General features: G+C 38.3%; 4 protein-coding genes across 5 annotated transcripts; 2 read left to right on the forward strand and 2 right to left on the reverse strand.

Annotated features, from left to right (window-relative positions):
* Positions 1-1,869: 1,869 nt before the first annotated feature.
* On the reverse strand, positions 1,870-4,602 carry LOC137713898 (Phospholipid/glycerol acyltransferase family protein). Its single transcript, XM_068453252.2, has 4 exons — positions 4,128-4,602; positions 3,937-4,022; positions 3,453-3,590; positions 1,870-2,511 (listed from the first exon to the last, which is right to left on the reverse strand). The coding sequence occupies exons 1-4, from the start codon at positions 4,465-4,467 to the stop codon at positions 2,206-2,208; spliced, it is 870 nt and encodes a 289-aa protein (XP_068309353.2). The 5' UTR covers positions 4,468-4,602; the 3' UTR covers positions 1,870-2,205.
* A 1,018-nt stretch (positions 4,603-5,620) lies between these two features.
* LOC137732192 (protein FATTY ACID EXPORT 2, chloroplastic) lies at positions 5,621-7,521 on the forward strand. Its single transcript, XM_068471494.2, has 3 exons — positions 5,621-6,186; positions 6,886-7,020; positions 7,238-7,521. The coding sequence occupies exons 1-3, from the start codon at positions 5,733-5,735 to the stop codon at positions 7,375-7,377; spliced, it is 729 nt and encodes a 242-aa protein (XP_068327595.2). The 5' UTR covers positions 5,621-5,732; the 3' UTR covers positions 7,378-7,521.
* Positions 7,522-8,095: 574 nt separating this feature from the next.
* Positions 8,096-10,643, reverse strand: JAZ12 (jasmonate-zim-domain protein 12). 2 transcript variants are annotated; one of them, XM_068471511.2, is made up of 5 exons: positions 10,312-10,643; positions 9,131-9,233; positions 8,817-9,021; positions 8,642-8,699; positions 8,096-8,527 (listed from the first exon to the last, which is right to left on the reverse strand). In XM_068471511.2, exons 1-5 carry the CDS (start codon positions 10,419-10,421, stop codon positions 8,374-8,376), a joined length of 630 nt encoding a protein of 209 aa, XP_068327612.2. In that variant the 5' UTR covers positions 10,422-10,643; the 3' UTR covers positions 8,096-8,373. The 2 variants fall into 2 exon arrangements, with proteins under 2 accessions (XP_068327612.2, XP_068327605.2); XM_068471504.2 differs by having other exon boundaries at positions 9,131-9,239; positions 10,312-10,609.
* A 993-nt stretch (positions 10,644-11,636) lies between these two features.
* Positions 11,637-18,186, forward strand: LOC137709976 (uncharacterized). The gene is made up of 10 exons (XM_068448953.2): positions 11,637-11,903; positions 12,383-12,439; positions 12,533-12,600; positions 16,020-16,230; positions 16,309-16,409; positions 16,712-16,787; positions 16,885-16,944; positions 17,009-17,059; positions 17,150-17,228; positions 17,807-18,186. Exons 1-10 carry the CDS (start codon positions 11,829-11,831, stop codon positions 17,884-17,886), a joined length of 858 nt encoding a protein of 285 aa, XP_068305054.1. The 5' UTR covers positions 11,637-11,828; the 3' UTR covers positions 17,887-18,186.
* Positions 18,187-19,088: the final 902 nt, after the last annotated feature.

Below are 19,088 nucleotides of genomic sequence, written 5' to 3' on the forward strand. Positions count from 1 at the left end.
AATAATTGTTATTTTGTTTGCCCCGTCATCTTAGGGTCCAAATGGAATTCATAATCTGACAACATAATATTACATGCTAATAAGTTTGATTAGACTTATTAAAAGATTTTTCTACTAATTTAACACTTTTAGTTGTGGTTTTCATAATATGTCATCTTGTTTAAGTTCAATTAGCACTACATGTTTGGACATGATTTCAGTTTTTAAACGACCATGATTATATTTTTACTTTTTGAACGGCCGTAATTATAATGGTCTTAAGGTAGCGAAACTCTTTGTTGAATAAATTTCAACCCTCATAAAAAACGTAATGATGTGATTCAAATAGATTTTAGAGTCTAACATCATAACAAGTTAATTATCTGATAACAAAAGACTATTCTCACTACTAAAAACATTTATAGTTATACGTCTTTTTGTCGATTTATCGCCTTAAAAATCTATCAACTAAAAGTATATGAATACCCCCATGTCTTAGAAGGTTGGTGCCATGTCCCAAAATACATCTAAGTGTGGAGCCTGCATCTTTAACATTCATCGACTTCTTTTTTTCAAACAAGGAAATTGGGTCCCTATATTAATTTATATTTATACAAAATGGTTATGCAAAGTACCTTGCTTTGCTGTATGGAAAAGCCAAATTATGCCAACATATGATGATGACTGCTCAAGAAGCTAGCCGGCATTGCCGCCTCATGCCAAATGTAGAACAAGAGTTAATACAATTATACAACCCACGAGTATTGCCACTTGATTGGCTTAGCAACACAAATTAGATATATGAATTTATTGCTTAATTTATTAAATTTACGTTTTTCATATCACAAATATGTTATTGTGGTCACCAGGTGATCAAAAAATGCATAGTCACTCAATTATTATTTTGGTTTCAGCTCTCAACAACAAATTTAAAAGTGAACGACCATGAATTCTTAGTTACCAAACGACCAAGAGAACGTGCGTTCTATATAAAATGTTGTAAAGGGCAAAGGCAAACAACGAAGACCCAGAAAGGTGAACAAGTCAAGGAGCTAAAAATTGCATTAAAGGGAAATCATGAGAAAGTTGAGGAGAAGTGTGCAAGTCCCACAAACAAATGGGCCTAATGAGAACAACCAAGTAAAAGCCACCAACTGCCGTTCACCAAATTATTTATAGCAGCAGGTAAAGAGAGAAGGTCCCTTTTTCTGCTCTGCTTTGAGACAGCAAAGCACTTAACAGTTTCCAGTCCCATCAAGGCAACAATTTTTTCCCTCCAACAATGATGGTACCTTTTAATTTAAGCAACCCTAATCCTCACATTTTGAAACCACCTAACCAATTCTGTTATCATTAGTTCGGCTCTATTTTCTAAATATTGTCCGGTGATTGTAAGAAATTTGTAGTTCAAATAATTAAGAGCTGTTAGTTTTGCAATGATTGTAAGAGACTTGTAGCTCAAGTAATTAAGAGTTGCAAGTTCTGCGTCCGAATCCTTTATACAAATCAATTTCTAAGTATCTTAGTATCCAACATACATTCTATTACTTGTATCTGGGACAAGCCTACAAAGCATGTGCAGCAACAACAAAAGTTTGGTCGAAATGTAGAGCAACATGTGAAATGAGCCCACACGTGTTTCTTTTTCCCCTTTATAAAGACATCTTCTTTAGATAGTTTAAGGTCAAGTGTTGTTGTAGCCCTTAGCATCACTAAAGAATTAGCAAGGAAAAAAAAGAGGCAATAATGCAAATTTTCTAAAGTTATTCGTTTACAAATATATAAATACAACAACGATCATGTCTTATTGCACTAAGCAGGATCGGTTGTATGAATTTTAAAACGCTATTGCAGACAATTTTGCGCCGAATTCAAAATTTGTACACATGGTAACAGTAAGAGGAGAATTTGAAGTCATTCGATCCCTTTTATGTTGTAACATACAAGAAGTAATGGTACAAGAATGGTTCGTAAAATCAACTACAAAATGGACGATGATACAAACGAACCTCATAAAACAATACAAGTTTTGTAAATTAACTACTAACTATTCAACTGCATGACGTAGAATGAAGCCGGTAGGATCCTGTTACTTAGATAGAACCGGAACTCACTGATTGAACGCTGGAGTAAAGGGTTGCATACGCTTCCCGTTTAGGAGTATATCTCAAGGTGATTGAAATGCAATTCTCCAACTGTTGGACATACTTCAAAAAATTACTTATGCTAGCAAAGATTTTGATCTTTGGACTTTGAAAAACTTTTAGCAAACAGCCGTAAGCGCTCCATGACATTTTGGATTTGCTCGGAAATTGCACTGTACAGATGTTTTTGTGCTGCCTCGTCCAAACCACCAGAGCAAGTGCTTGGCCATCCTAGAGTAGAATGTGATGTATTACGAGACAGAAAGGTTGCCATCCGCCTCATTTCAGGAAGGTCCAATTCCATTGGCTCGCCAACTATTATCTTAATGTGCTTATTCCATAACGGAAATGGAGGCCTTTTACCACGATAAAACTTCTCAGGCATCACCTGGAAATTTAAATAGTAGCAAATGGGAAATGAGCAATGTTGAACAAATGGGTCGCAAAAGATCTGTATTGGTAAAGTTAAATAACCAAAAACAAAAGATGATCACAAAAATGTAAGGTTTATACGTATTTTTACCTTCTGTGTAAATGCAAAAATGATAAAGTTATGTTATATGAATAGCTCCAGTTAACTACATCATTGTGCAGGACTTACAAAGAGCAAGACATGCATAACGAAAAGTGGACAAAATCATTGAAAAGCACAGCAGAGTTTCATGATATCAGCAAATTTAACTAGATTTTCTGGTGCACCTTAGGTAATGTCAACATATGTAATACACCATACGTCAGTAGTGCAATTTTTTCATGACATATTGAATGCATAACAGAAACAGTTTTAACCGCCAAATCCATAAGCTTATGAGGCAAACTGAAATTCTAATATCCCCAAAAAGATGTAAAGCTGAAATTTTCTACAACGATATTCTGTGAAGCAATCATTCCCAAAACTACACAGCTAGCCATTTGGATGTCAGGTTACAATGTTATGGCTCAAGTTTTCAGTCAATTGATCGGAACCTGAATACAAATGACAAAGAGTATGTTGGATAGAGAGAGACAAGGAAATGCAAATCAGAATCCATCCAAGGACCATCATGTTAAATGGATGAAACTAATACCCAGGTTCATGTCATACATCTCACAAGGAATCGAAAAAGAATATTCAATCAGACAGCTTGTGATACTGTTGTAAATAATGCATTGTTAAGAAAACATGTCAGAATCGCATTTCATTGGGGAGAGTGGGGTGGGGCTTGGGAAGTTTCCATCTTTGGAACTAACATCTAATAGCAATCTAGTCAAAATCTTAAAAGAAACACATGGAATTGGTCGAAACAAATGTTCAGATAAAGAGGAAGAATCCTAAGAAAAGAAAATTACCTGTTCAAACCCAGTATGAACAATCGGCAAAACTATAGGGGTTACAGGAGCACGAGCAATGAGACTAGCAGCCCCCCACTTCAATCGTCTTATAGGTGCATCTTCCTGGTATACTTTTCCTTCAGGAAATGTATGCAACTGCCCATCAGAGATCCAAAAGTTTGAATTTAAATAACTAAAGCTTTCACATAGATATACACTTCACAGCACAAGTCAACAACTTTTTCAAAACTACCGAGTCTATAAGGTAACATTCCACTTCACAAACTACAACTGAAGAACCCATCAACCCCAAAAGTTCCAAACTTTACATAAAAATCTCAGGTGAGTGATATCTGCAACACGACATATGTCATCCAATTCAGTACATTCACAGTCTAGGGAACAATGATTGAATATCTCCCAGAAGTGCTCAGTAAGTGAAACTAGACTGACCCATTGAGCAGAAACTAGAACAGTAAACATAAGACTAAGAAATTATTACCCATGAACCTTCACTTAATCTCTCAAGAGCTTCGTTCATGTGTTCTTGATAAATGCCGCCACCCCGCGTAATTGGAATGCACTTCCCTGACCAAATCAGCACATCAAAAACAAATCCCACCTCGAAAAAACAGATACAATGTGCAAAAACCCCCAAATCAAACAAAGAAAAGAAACAAAAATTCAACTTACCTAGTCTGAAGAAGTAAGAAAGCACCGAATTTTTGAAGCAGATGTCCTCGGCGGCCAAAACCCACCTCGCCAAATTCGCATCAGTGCTGGGGAACCCCTTGAAACCCCACAAAAAGGGGTCGTCCATGGTGGACATGTGGTTGCTGACAGTGACGAGTGGGACCCCATTAGGCCGAGACCGGACCAGACGGAGAAGGGTGTCGGCATTGTGGACAGTGGTGGAGTTGATGAGGGAGACGACGGCCTTTGCCAGACCCCCAACCGCCGTGATCACCATCTTCCTCGGAATGCCGCCCATGTGATCGGACCGAGCAGCCCATTCCATGATTCTTCGACCCATGATCCCAGTTGGGCCGATTTGGATTTCACCGGTTCAGGGATCGAATTGGCGGGATTTCGAACGCTGCATAGTTGATTATATTTGGCGGAAAGGGAAGCAGGATGTGTTGATTTCGTTTGTGATTTGCTGTGGGTGAGTGAGGTTTGTTCTAGTGGAACTGGTGAGGAAGCTTCATCTTGGGCCTAATGGGCCTTTCCTAATTTTATTGATTGGGCCTTTACAAAGAAGGTCAACTTGTTTCCTAGAAAATGAAGAAGTGACGATGCATAACTTTTTTTTTTCAATAAAAAAATAACTTTTTATAACTTGATAAAACTAATTTCGAATTGCAATTGAGACAGGAAGTGAGAGCAAACCAGAGAAAATTGAAGGACAGAGAGAGCACCGAGCGGAAAGGATAGCATGTTTAATGTAGGCGATTGGTGAATTGGAGTGTTGGGCCATAAGTGTGATATCATATTTCTAACTAAAATAGCTATACAAGGTTAATTTTGTTATTTTAAAATTAGTTTACGCTAATGTCAGCATCAAACTAGAGGAACCCTAACGGAAGGAGATTTGTAAAATGATTTTAAAACGTTAGGGGTATTTGTGATACGTTGAAAACACGAGGAGGCTTTGTGAAACACAAAAAATTTAGAGGAGTTATGTGTAATTAACCCTAGAGACATAATTTGCATAAAAAATATCTTAACTAATTACATGTTACATATTGGCAAGTGAACGGCCACATAATAAGTGTAATTTACAACAATTACGTATTTTTAGGATAATTAAAGTTTTGGTAAAAAAAAATTGTATAGGGTGTTTAATTAATATTAGTGATACAATTAATTAGCATGTAAAATATATTATTTTACAATGGAACAGTTTAGTAATCAAGCTAGTTTTTTATTACATCAGTGAACTAGTAAACAATTTTTATGAAATAAACATCATTTTTACTTTGATTCTACGTAGTTATTTTTTAACAAACGATATTATTTACACGAAGGGTAATCCACTTCTAAATGGTTTAGTAAACAACTTTTAACATAAATTTAATTTTGATTACTCTTCAATTCAATTATGTAGAAAATAAACGAGTGATTAGCGTTCTCCTAATGGATAGCAAAAAAAGTTCAAATATTTTCTTCTTCTTCGGACATGCAACATGGAGTAGCATGTAGTGCCCACGATTTATTGTCAATAAGGTAAAAAAAGGAAGAAATAAACCTAAAGCCACACGAAGAATCCAGAAACCAAATTAAAAAGCTCACACGCATATGGCAGACTTGTGCATTTCCCAGTCCTCCCTTTTCCTCCTACGCCCCAAAATCGGAGCGTTCCACAACACCACCATTTCTCTTCTCCTCGGCGGCGGCGAAGCTAGGCGCCTGCAGCACAACAACAATCTCACCTTTCACGGATTGGGAGCGTCTCGCGGTTTGAGCTACACCACGTCGATTCAAAAACTTGGAGTGGTTTCCGACACGAAAACTACCACCATATTCACTGTTGATTCGGGAATCAAGGATATCGGTATCGAACCGGTTGCCGGCGGCGGAGACGGTGGGGGTGATTTTGGCGGCAGGGGAGGAGGCGGCGGCGGAGGGGGTGGAGGTGGAGGTGATAATAGTGAGGGTAAAGGGGAGGGCGAGGAGGGACCTGAAGAGATCAAGAAGAAAGGGATGTCGATGTCTCAGAAACTAACCCTAGGATATGCTGCCCTTGTTGGAGGTAATCAATCAAATTCCTTTGCTTTCGAATCGTTAACATCTTTGATTAGCTTGTAAATAATAAAGTTAACATCTTTGATTATCTTGTAAAATGTGAAGTTAACATCTTTGGTTAGCTTGTAAAATTTAAAGTTAACATCTTTGATTATCTTGTAAAATTGACTAGGAAGGTAGATAATAGTTAGATTTTGCCTGTGGGGTTGTTGCGATTGTCGCTAAATTTTGTGTCTAGGCCTTGAGTTGTGCTTGTAATGTCAAAGGAAGTAAAGCATTTCGTGTTTGATGTCGAATAGTATAACGGTTGGTTTCCGATTTATTGGTGATCTCTGATTCGGCTACGGAGTTATGAATACTGGTTGTAATGTGTATTTGCAAGTTTATAGGTGATTTTTAGTAGCGTTGCAATATAGGTCGGGTTATAGATATGGTTGGTTCCCATAGGAAGACTTTTTGTGTTTGCAAGTTCGAAGTTTTTTTAACTGGTCTACAAATTTTTCTTTTAGTTCGAGAAGCTTTTACAGTCTAGTATCTTCCGAATGTCACTAAGTCTTTCGTACTCGGGGTACCTCGGTTTTAAACTTCCAGTTAGCTTCTTGTGTCCCAAGACAACAAAATCCTGGGAATCAAATAATTATCTCATGGATAGCAATTATCCCTAGGAACATATCAGTTTATTGATGTCCAGTTGCTTTTTTGACAGTGGGTGGCCTTATGGGCTTTTTGAAGAGTGGCAGCCAGAAGTCACTGTTGGCAGGGGGAATATCAGCGGCCTTACTCTTTTATGTTTCTACTCAGCTTCCTGTAAGACCAGTGTTTGCATCATCTATCGGGCTTGGTAAGTGATCGTCGCAATCATCCCATTTACTTATGTTGATAGTTGCTGCAGTAGTTGATTTGTGGATTATGTTTGCTTGACATATTTAAATTGTCTGATGCCGCAGAATACGGACAATTCTAGGATATCCCTTTTTGCTCTTTGCAAGTGCAGTTGAGTTTCTTGATTCTGTTCAACCCTAACTAATTTACTAATTTTCATTTTCTCCTACCTCCAGGATTGTCTGCTGCCCTCCTAGCAGTGATGGGTTCTCGTTTCAAGAAGTCAGGGAAGGTATTTCCAGCCGGCGTTGTATCACTTGTGTCACTTGTAATGACCGGTGGCTACTTACATGGAATTCTGCGTAGCGCACACTGAAAACGCAGAATGTAAGTTAGACGGCAATAAATGTGAGTTTAGCGTATGGTATTTTGGATCTTTCTTTGTGTTGTAAGATGTGGTGCTTGAAACTTCATATGTTTTATCGACGATTACTCACTGTTAATTTTATATGCTTCCTCATCTGCTTGTGCATGTGTTTCCTTCCAGTATTTCCTATATTTCAGAGTAAAAGAAGCAATTTGTTGGCTGTGAAAATTGCTTGTGGTTGTGGTGTGCTCGTAGCTTCTGCCTATAATGAAAGTTCAAATCCAAGGAAGCGAAACAAAAAACTTCTTGAGTTGAATTCTACATTGCTTAACCTCGTGGATAAGAATTTCATATGCTTTGCCGTATGGCACACCACATTGCTTAACGTGAGCAAGATTGTGATGTGCCGTGCGGCAAAGCATATGAGATTTTGCAGAACGAAGGAATTGCGTGAAATGGAATGCAACGCGCTGAACCCCTCGATTGGGGGCTCATACAGTACATGTTCGCACCGGAGCTTTAGTTTGAGGTTCAGCCACTGTGCCTAACCGTGCAAATTTGGTTCCAACACAAACTGCCGAACCGAGCTCAATTGATATACATTTCGCGGTGCCATAGAATGCAAAGCGAACTTGGATTTATTATAACAAGTAGCTTCATGTTCACCACACGACCGAGGCAACACAAATAGTTTGTCATTTGTTATAGTCAAGTCCACAACGTAATATAACATAACGAATACAATCAAACCGCCTCGGCATAAACAGGGTTAACAAGTTTACAAATTCTTCGTCACCAATCAAACACATAATTCATCGTCGACCACCAATCTGTCATTCAGGGTTGTTTTTCAGTTTCAATCGACGGATGATTTATACACGCGCGGACCCGATTGCACGAACGGGCAATTTAAACACAACAGTTACTGGTTAAATGTACGTCTTTGCGAAATTACTACACATGCTGAGACATAAAATAGGATAGAATCATAGAAGTTCAAGTTGGCTAGGCAACCGAACTTGGTTGAGTTTCTTCCTGAACCATGGCAGATTGTTTGAAGCAACCCACACCCGGAGAAGCGTTATTGCTCGGATTAGTTTTTGCGTTGTCGCCCATCGGTGTTGCTGGCGAAGTAGGATATGGACTGTTGCTGACCAACCTGCAAGAATGAACAAGGAGCAATAAAAACACAGTGATCGATGTGTAAACTGAGATGGCCGCATAGGCACGGTGACAAAATGAAAACCCATCACAGGATTTGGAGAGGGGGTACCTGTCACGTCGCTTCTCCAGGAAGCGCTGAAGAGAGTGTCTCCTTGCAATGGGAAACCCTGAACCAACAGAAACAAGGAAGTGGGAACCGTGTAGCCATCATTAATAATCTCGTTAAGGAATTTACAATTATTGCATCGACATTACTATGTCTTGGTGAAGTATTGAATTCTTACCAGCTTCCAATTTGCTAATGGAACTCTTCTGATCAGGGTAGGGCTGGACAACTGGTGAACCAGGAGCAGAAGAGTTTTGCAGCGAAGACGACCCTGTACGAACCAGTGGACTTGGAGGACCGCTTGTCGCAGTATTCTTCACATCACTGGTCTTCTTATCAGCAGCAGCAGCAGCAGCAGCCGCAATAAGCATAAGTTCACGAACCTATTACGCATTTAAGTGCATCAGTACAGAAAAACTCAAGTACGTAAATGACAGAGTTAGATGCAAATTGCTTGATGCTTACATTATTTAAGGACAGAAAAGAACCTACCTTTTCTGCAGTAATTGCGTCAAACACACTAACGCTCCCTGCGTAGAAGATGGTAAGCTGAGCCGGAGCAGGACTGGTAATGTTTGGTGCAGATGGTCCTTTCCTGGCACTCAAACATAAAGAACAACGACAAACCAAATTTCATGTGAGCCTAAGAAAGCGCAAGGCAAGGCTAAAAGCACTTTTGACTACTTTTGTCAAAAAAAAAAAACTTAAAATTGTCTCTAGGTCATTGAAGCTCATTTTTACGAACACTTGAATTTTATAAAATTTTTGATGTTTTTCGGGGAAGAACTGCCAAGTTGCCAAAACAAGTCAGACGCGCTTTTAACTCTTCCAAAAGCAGCCAAGCTCATAAAAGCACTTCTAGCAGACGCGCTTTTGACAGAAGCAAACAAGCCCCAAATCTAGAGTTACAGTTAAAAGAAACAGAATTACATAATAACCAAATCTACTATATATTCTGCCTTAATTTCTTGTTTCCAAAACAGAAAGCACCACAAAGATCCAATTTCCTGCCAACCCAAAATTATGAAGCACAGTGGTGGAAAGGAGTTGAGTCCTGCATGACAGCATGGGTTCGAACCTCATCGGTGGCTATTCTAATACCTAATCTAACAAAATCTATCGTTTGACAAAAAAAAAATTATGAAGCACAAACACAATCTACCAGCATCATAAAACTAACAAGCCAGATCAAAAACTAAATCCCATTTATTTTTCCAAAATGCTACCCAACAAACTAAACAACGTTGGAAAATCCGATGGAAACAAACATGAACAGTACCACTCTGAAAGTTGCAACCGTGGAGGCACACAAATCCAAATTGACCTTATCTAAAACCAGAAAATTACAACTAGTGCAGCTGAAATTTCTTGTCTTTTGCAATAAAACCCCCAATAATTCGCAAAATAAATATCTTGTTCCAAACCACAGAAACAAAATCCTCCTAAACCCAAATTTCAGTCAAAGATTGACCCTTTCTTTCCAAACCCTTTTCATACCCATAATTCGTAGCGAAGTTGGCTAGAACAAAGTGCTCCTGAACATCCAAATTCGAAGTCACCCTTCTCGTAGTTTAAATTAATTAGAATATCGCTCGAATCAAAAGAGGGAAGGAAAAAAAAACCAACAAAAATAAGTTTCTAAATTTGCAATTTATACATAAATTTGAGATCACCTGAGGTTTTGCAGATCACCCTCTGTCTGGTTAGGCTTGTTTTGGGCAACCATTTCTTTCTCCATCTCTGAAAGCTTCACATCACAACCAACTTCTGCTTTTTCCGCCATTGCTTTTTCCTCACAGGTTGTTGCTTGCTTCACAACTTTCACAGAAAATATAGAGAAGCACAAAACAACTCATAAAAAAAAGCCGCTTCCTCCCGTGGCCAACTAAACCTATCTCTCAATTATTAATTCATTTTCACCATTTTTTTTTTCAATTTCCCCACGTGTTTAAAGTCCAGATGCTTTCCTGCAATTCAAAACGTTAACGACAATGCCCTGGCGTTTGGAGTGTGCTGTACGTCGCCGTTGATGTTATCGTATTCGTGACCACATACGATCGTGTGGTCACAACTATGTTTCTACTTTCTGATTATGTGTGTTGTTGGGTTATTGCTTTCTCGGGGAAAAATCTTACCCATACATAAAATGTTATTTACTTGAGATATGCAACATGATATCTTTTAAAAGTAAAAGTCTTCATAGAATTTTCGACATTTCATGTTTTTTGCATAATATTTTATAATATTAGCATGAAAATTATGCAAAAAATAAGAAGTGATAGAAAGTTCATAAAGAGTTTCTCTTTTGAGAGTCTCTTTAGCATTTATTTATTTACTTTGTTTTTTTCTTACTTCTTTAAAGATTAGACTTGAACATTCACTTTTATTATAAAACCATCTTAGATTTTGATATTAACACTTAAAAAAAGTTATTTTAAAGTTAATTTGACTTGCGTTGCGTTATCCATCTTGTTAAGAAAAAACGGTTAGAGTAAGAAATAGTAAATGCAAATTATAGACGGAATTTAAAAAACTCATTTAAACCAGTCTATTCTAGTAGCTTCTTTTTCACTAAAAAATGAAAGAAAAAATATCCTCTTTAAGAGTGTAAATGTTTTTTTTACCTAGTGCCAATAACATCATAATGTACTTCTAATGATTTGCTTAGAACTATTTGCAGTCAAATCACGTTCTTTATTTAAAAGTTGAATTTTAACTGAAAAAAAAAACCTAAAAATTATTTTAATAGCTCTCTAAAGAAAAATTATAATGCGCGTGACGCTTTTAGCCAATCTTATTAATTTCTATCACCTAACAAAAAAAACAATTTTAATCGCATGATATAATTTTCAAAAGATAAATTATCGTTTGCAATGTACTGGGTGTTACTATTCCCTTCTGAAAATTAATAATGAATCTGCAGAAGATCTGCACCGTCCAACACGTTGACTGTTCCGGACGGTTGTGATTATTTAGCATTTATCTCTCAAATTTAATCCTTTGAAACTAAAGTAAAAGAAAAGAAAAAAACCGGAAGCCAAACTCGGCGGGTAACCCGAAATCTGCCGGGTAAAGAAAAAGCCGAGTGAAAAAATGGAAATGCTCGAAGCTTGATGGTGGAGGAAGCCATGAAAATTGAAGATTGACTCGGTCTGTATAAAAAATCGATCCACAATTTGCATGCGAGTGAATGGAGCCTCCGTCGTTCCAAGAAGCTCCGCGCTGCGACGTCTGCAAATGCAGCTTTAACGCTTTCAGGCGACGGGTACCCATCTCTCTCCCTACGATTTTTTCTTTTCTTTCAGAAAGTAATGGAATTTGATTAATTTAGGAGTACCCTTTTATTTAGTTTCTCCTTCATATCGAATCCAGAAGGACCCCTTTACATAATTTCCACTGCCATGGCTTCCCATGCTTTATTGGGATCTCAAAGTTTAGAGTTTTAGTTAAATTTTTCCCAATTGGGTAAGATCAGAGCTGAAAATTTGATTTTTATGGCCATGATGCTTCTTTTATGATGATCTAAAACTGGGTTTTTTTTTTCTTTTCCAATTGGTATTATTGATTGATCATCTTGCCGCAAGTTACAACCTTTGAATCCAACTTAAGCATTCAGCATTTCTTGTTTGTGATTGTCACAAGCAACTTTAGAGTTAATGAACCCAAATGCTTATAACTAAAGTTACTATTTTTGGAGTAGTTTATTCAGCGCAGTTGATGCTCTTTAGCTTATGATTTATGCAGCATCATTGCCGGTCTTGTGGGCGGACATTATGCCACGAACACTCGGCAAACCAAATGGTGTGTTTGTTTTCCTTAAAGCTTTGTTTATCTTTGCAGCAAAGCTTCCAATTGATGAACTTTTAATTAGTGATCGTGTTTTTGCAATCTCAGGCTTTACCACAGTTTGGCATTTATTCACCCGTTAGAGTTTGCAGTGAATGTTTCAATGACTCCTCTCGGTAAATTACTCCTCATTGAACTTTTTAGAATACGCATACTTCTATACATGCTTGTTGAATTGTATATCTTATCTGTTTTGGCGTTTTTCATTCATCGAATCCATTATAATTCTAAGGGTAATGCTAGGGAGACAATCTTTTTAAACCAAATTTAAAAACCATTTGACGTGGTTGTTGATGATTGGATTATTACTCAAGTGTTGATTAACGTGCTTATTTCCTATTGATGTCACATCACATGATTTGCAAATTTGGTCTACCTAGCAATATTCTAAATATATATTGTCTGTGATGTTTGTGAGTTCTTGCTGTGACTACTGGAGTTGATTGACGATGGAAATGAATCACTGGTTGCAGCTTGAAGACTCTTGAAATCCTATTTTTAATGAAAACTTAATTGATCTTGGTGAGCTAAGCTTGCAAATTTGTCAACCAACTTAAGTAGCCGACTAGAAATAGAAACTCAAGGGAAGTTGCCACAGATGGCAACTCCCAGTAAAAAGCTACAGTTCAGGTTACATCTGATTGCCTTGGTTCTAAAGGTGGCATTGATTTCTTTCATTAAACAGTCAAGGATTCGCTCAGACGGAGAAGGTATTTATAGGAGGAGATTTAAATGGACACGTGAGCAAGGAGACAGGCAACTATGGAGGTTTTCATGGTGGCCATGGTTTTGGGGAGAGAAACGAGGATGGAGAAGCCATCTTGGATTTTGCAATGGCATATGATCTCTTCCTAGCCAACACCACCTTCTTTAAGAAGAGCGAAGAACATGTGATCACCTACAAGAGTGGGTTGTCAAAAACACAAATTGATTTTCTTCTAATGAGGAAGGGGGATCGTATAACTTGTAAGGATTGCAAAGTTATACCGGGAGAGAGCTTGGCTAATCAACATCGCTTGTTGGTGATGGATGTACATATCAAAAGAGAGAGAAAAAAGAACAAGACCTTGAAATGCCCATGGACTAGATGGTGGAATCTAAAAGGAGAAAAACAAGTCATTTTCAAAGAAAGTAATCACCCAATGCGTGTGGGATAGAGAGGGGGAAGCTAGCCAAATGTGGGATTCCATGGCTAGTTGTATCCAAAAAGTAGCAAAAGGGGTATTAGGAGAGTCCAAGGGCTTTGCTCCACACCAAAAGGAATCTTGGTGGTGGAATGAGGAGATACAAACAAAGGTTAAGTCTAAGAAGGAATGTTGTAAGGCCTTATACAAGGATAGGACCGATGAAAACGGTGAAAGGTGTAGAATAGCGAAGCAGGAGGCGAAGAAAGCTGTGAGAGAAGCTAAGCTAGCGGCTTATAATGATATGTATAAGCAACTAGATACCAAAGAAGGAGAGTTGGATATCTATAAATTAGCTAGAGCAAGGGAAAAGAAGACAAGAGACCTAAACCAAGTGAGGTGCGTCAAGGATGAGAATGGAAAGGTTCTTGCTACAGAGAACGCGGTCAAAGACAGGTGGAGAGGTTATTTTCATAATCTTTTTAGTGAAGGACATGAAAGGAGTACTTCTCTGGGGGAGTTGAGTAACTCAGAAGAAGATGCCAAATGAGTGGCGAAAGAGCACTTTGGTGCCTATCTACAAGAATAAGGACGACGTACAAAATTGCATGAACTATAGGGGTATTAAGCTAATGAGTCATACAATGAAGCTTTGGGAGAGAGTCATTGAGCATAGATTGAGGCAAGAGACAAGGGTCTCGGACAACCAATTCGGGTTCATGCCAGGGCGCTCAACCATTGAGGCAATCTATCTCTTACGAAGATTGATGGAAAGATATAGAGATATGAAAAAGGATTTACACATGGTCTTTATAGATTTGGAAAAAGCGTATGATAGGGTCTCAAGAGACATTCATTGGAGGATTTTAGTGAAGAAAGGAGTACGAGTGGCATATATCCAAGTTATAAAGGTTATGTATGATGGAGCAAATATTGCCGTAAGAACTCATGAAGGACAAACCGAAAGCTTCCCCATAACGGTAGGGTTACATCAAGGCTCATCTTTAAGTCCTTACCTTTTTGCATTGGTAATGGATGAGTTAATGGGACATATTCAAGATGATATTCCTTGGTGTATGCTTTTCGCATACGATATAGTGTTGATAGATGAAACTCAGGAAGGGGTAAATGCGAAGCTTAACCTTTGGAGAGAAGTGTTGGAATCTAAAGATCTTCGCCTAAGTCGGTCAAAGACAGAATATATGGAGTGCAAGTTCAGTGCAAATGGAGGCCCAAATGCGTTAGGGGTGAGGATCGGAGACCAGGAAGTACCAAAGAGCGACCGCTTTCGCTACCTAGGATCTATATTGCAAAAGAACGGAGAATTAGATGGAGACCTCAAGCATAGAATACAAGCTGGATGGATGAAGTGGAAAGGTGCATCCGGTGTGTTGTGTGACCGTCGTATGCCATTGAAGCTCAAGGGAAAATTTTATAGGACGACAATAAGGCCGACGATGCTGTACGGCACAGAATATTGGGCGGTGAAGCATCAACATGTACATCAAACGGGTGTAACGGAGATAAGGATGCTCCGTTGGATTTATGGGCACACGAGAAAGGATAAGATTAGGAATGAGGATATCCGAGGTAAAGTAGGAGTAGCCGAAATTGAAGGAAAGATGAGAGAAAATTGGTTACGGTGGTTTGGACATGTACAACGAAGGCCTACTGACGCTCCGGTTAGAAGATGCGACTACGGGACAAAGGTCTAGGGCCGAAGGGGTAGAGGAAGATCTAGGAAGACTTTGGAAGAGACTCTAAGAAAAGACTTAGAGTACTTAGATCTAACGGAAGACATGACACAAAACCGAACGTAATGGCGTTTTAGGATTCATATAGCCAACCCCACTTAGTGGGAAAAGGCTTTGTTGTTGTTGTTGTTGTTGTTGTATTAAACATTCAAGGGCTACTGGTCTTTTAAGTAGTTGGTAATAAAGTATTGCTAGGCCTTCAGGGTAAGCTATAATGGAATCATGGAAAGGAAACCCCCTTTCAGTGTTTGAGTTTGTCCAGGGGTGAAGGTGCTTTAGTGGCAATAATTGGCTAATGAACCTGAAAAGGATCATGCAGGTGTACTCATTTGTATATCTTATTTACGTATGGAGATTCATGCCATGCCTTCCCCTACTGTGCGTAGTTGTTCATGTACACTTGTACTTCTTACTCTTTCCTTTTGCCCTACTGCTCAAAAAGTATGTTAGTGAAGAATACTGAGCACTTTACAGGCTTCCACCCTAATCTGTGTTCCATTCTGATATTGTTGTTTTGCTACCCCACGGTGAATTGCTAAAGTTGGGACTTCTTGTCCTTTGGTCTTCTTCTCTCAATTATTTTTCCTTTTATTTTCTTTGAAGGAAACGAAAAATCTTTTCTACTATTGGGTCATTTTGGGTTTTGTTTTTGCACAGAACTACCAAACGTGATGGACAAGCTTCTTCGGATGGAGTTGATGGTGTAACATCTTCAGTTTCTAGATTGGACATTGATTCAGATGTAGATTCAAGGGCTGAACCAACTGTACAGTATCAGCCTGTCCCAGCCATTTCAGACTGCAAGTGTGGAATGCCTTTATGTATTTGTGAAGCGCCAGTGCCATCTGTGGATGCAGCTCCCTTGCAGGTATAATTTTTCCAATTTCTTTGGATGTTGCTTCTGCACATTGTATTTATCTCAAGGTTATATTTTTGTTTGTGGCAGAGCAAAACCGTATCCACCTCTGCCCCTCGGCCGACTCCAAAACCAAAGAAGACAGAAACTGCTTTAAAACCCAAAGCTTCCACGTCTAATAGCAAGCAGAGGTTGGTTGCCTCTAGGTTTTTGTCTGCCATACCTGTAACTCCTGGCCTGACATAATGGATAATGGTTGAATCTTGATTTACTATGTGATTTCTGTGTGATAAGCTCACAATGTAGACATGCAGTTATATTCGGAAAATGTAGCCATTTTATAATGGCCATTCCCTCCATTTGTTTCTATAAACATTGATGTTCGTAAACAATAATGTTTCTGCATTATGCTTAACTGTAAACTGGCTATGTGGGATGTTGGTGCCAAAGTACCCTGTGTAATGGTCTGTAATTATTTGTATAAACTTTGCAGTTCTGTCTTCAATCTTGGTCAAGCGAACAACGGAATTTCTGATAAAACCCAGACTGATTATGAAGCCAACGGGGAGGTATAACTTTTAAGTTTTCTATTTAGTCACCAAAGGTACAATCATGCAGAAGAAATTTAGTTGCTCTAGATTATGACTTCTTTATGTGCTTTTTTAGGGTATGAGAGAAGCTATAAAGAATAGTGACGTTGCTGCCGTCAAGAAGCTTCTGAGTGAGGTAACAGTTAGAGTAAAATTAATATCTAAAAAGTGGGTTTTATGTAACACTCTCATTTTGGCAGGGTGTTGATGTGAATTACCATGACAAGCAAGGACTTTCTTTGCTACATTTAGTATGTTCTCTCTCTCTCTCTCTCTGTTGTGTCTGTGCATGTATCAAATGGTTCCAGGGCTTATATATCTTTTTGTGACACTAATGTCAGGCAGCGGTCTTTAATCAAACTGAGATTGTTTTTGCCCTCATGGATGGTGGAGCAAGCCTGGACTACAAGAATGCACAGGGTAATTTTTTTTCCCCAGTTTTCTTAGATTTTAAGTTGTTGCTGAACTTTATTTTGTAAGATAGCTAATAAAGATTACCAAGGCATGAGTGGGGAATGTCCTGTCGACATAAATTTTTGTGTTTGAATGGTCGAATTGTGCTTCATTTAGCCTAGTTTGTATCCATCTGGTTGTTCTTTTGGTGAATCTCTCCGATCATCTGCCCAAAAGCTGGGATATGAGAGGTGGTGACAATAAGTGCACTTTGCTTCCCGAATGCAAGACACCATCATGAGTTGTCTTACCCCTTGCATAAAGGTGCATGTCTTACCAGCGTGGTGCGTACGCCCGTGGAAGTGGGGTGCATGCAGAGGGTACCTGTTTAGATGAAGTAACATAAATATCAATGTTGTTTTGTAGAGTCATAGATGAAAGAAAAGTAATACAAGTATCAATGTTGTTCTGTTGAGTCATAGATGAACTTTTTCTTTCGCTCACATTTGGATCATAGCCGGGAACACTTTAGTAGCTAGTAGGCAACTTTTGCTCACATATTGCATCACTTGGTCACCACTTGACTGGCTCCTTCTTACACACAGGGGAAACACCATTGGACTGTGCTCCCGCCACTCTCCAATACAAAATGCGACAGAAGATGGAAGAAAATAGAAGACCGTGAGGACAGTACTTAGCCATGTATAACCATTTTTAAGATACGTGTGCAAGTCATTTGTTTCCGCTCGAGAAGTTTTTTCTGACAAAGTACCTGATGGGTTTCTGTTATAGATTGTTATATATATATATTTGACACGCCAGGCAAAGGACACAATGCTACATTTTTGGAGTGTCAATAAGAGATCTCTCCGATGGCATCGGAAATATCATCTTCTGTTTGTGATAGGGAAAAAGGGGGGATCACACTATCCTGGGTATTGATGCGAATTATGCCAATAAAGTTTTTGCTTTTGTGATTATGGTATTTGGTGTTTGCTGCATCATAAACTGTACTCAACTTTTTCTTTGGTAAATGGCTTTTGTTGTGACTTGTGAGGATGGAAGCAATAAAGCAACGATCATATGTGGGGTGCATTCTTATCGCTAATTGCAGTGAAAAGTAAAGGGGAATTTGGAAAAACTGTTGTACCTTGGTGGAATGTGACTAGGATACGGTGCATCAAAAGGTGGTAATCAAACATGCAAATTGCAGAGGGTCATGCTCACGTATCATGAAAAAGTTATTTATCATAAGAAAAAATGTATCCACTTGTGTATTCTTGAATTTCAATAGTAGACTGTAAATGACACAAGAAATCGATATGACAAAGCGATTGTCAGCTACAATATAAGTGAATCTCAATACGCATTAACAGATGTTTAACAGATGTGTGACTGATAGTTCATGTCGTTGATGTGAGTGATTATTAAAATGCATTGGCAGACGACTGTTATTTGTGTCATCAGTGACAATTGCACACACAATCACTTGTATGCGGTTAATCTAATTGGGTTGATAGATTTGGATCTAATAATCTATCAACCACTAGCGATCATCCACGTACATGTGAGTGACTATTAATAATTGTCAACTATGGATGTAAGTTGGTTTTACAATGCATCAATGGCTAACTGACAACTAAGTAGATGTCAAATACTAAAGTTTGAGTGATTGTCAGTCATTAATATAAAGTGCAGGCCTTTTATCCAAAGGTATTCCTATTTTAGGTCAAAATGGGAAATAGTTATGGGACCACTCCACAACGATCTAAACTATCTATTTTTTAAGTTGCATTTTATAAATAATTCTTGCAAAATATTTAGCCAAATTGAAAATATTTAAAGTATCTGAATAAATTCAAAGAAATTGACGAACACTATCTTCTA

This window comes from Pyrus communis, chromosome 15 (genome assembly GCF_041283825.1).
Source record: "Pyrus communis isolate YQ-2024b chromosome 15, ASM4128382v1, whole genome shotgun sequence".
Lineage (NCBI taxonomy): Eukaryota > Viridiplantae > Streptophyta > Magnoliopsida > Rosales > Rosaceae > Pyrus > Pyrus communis.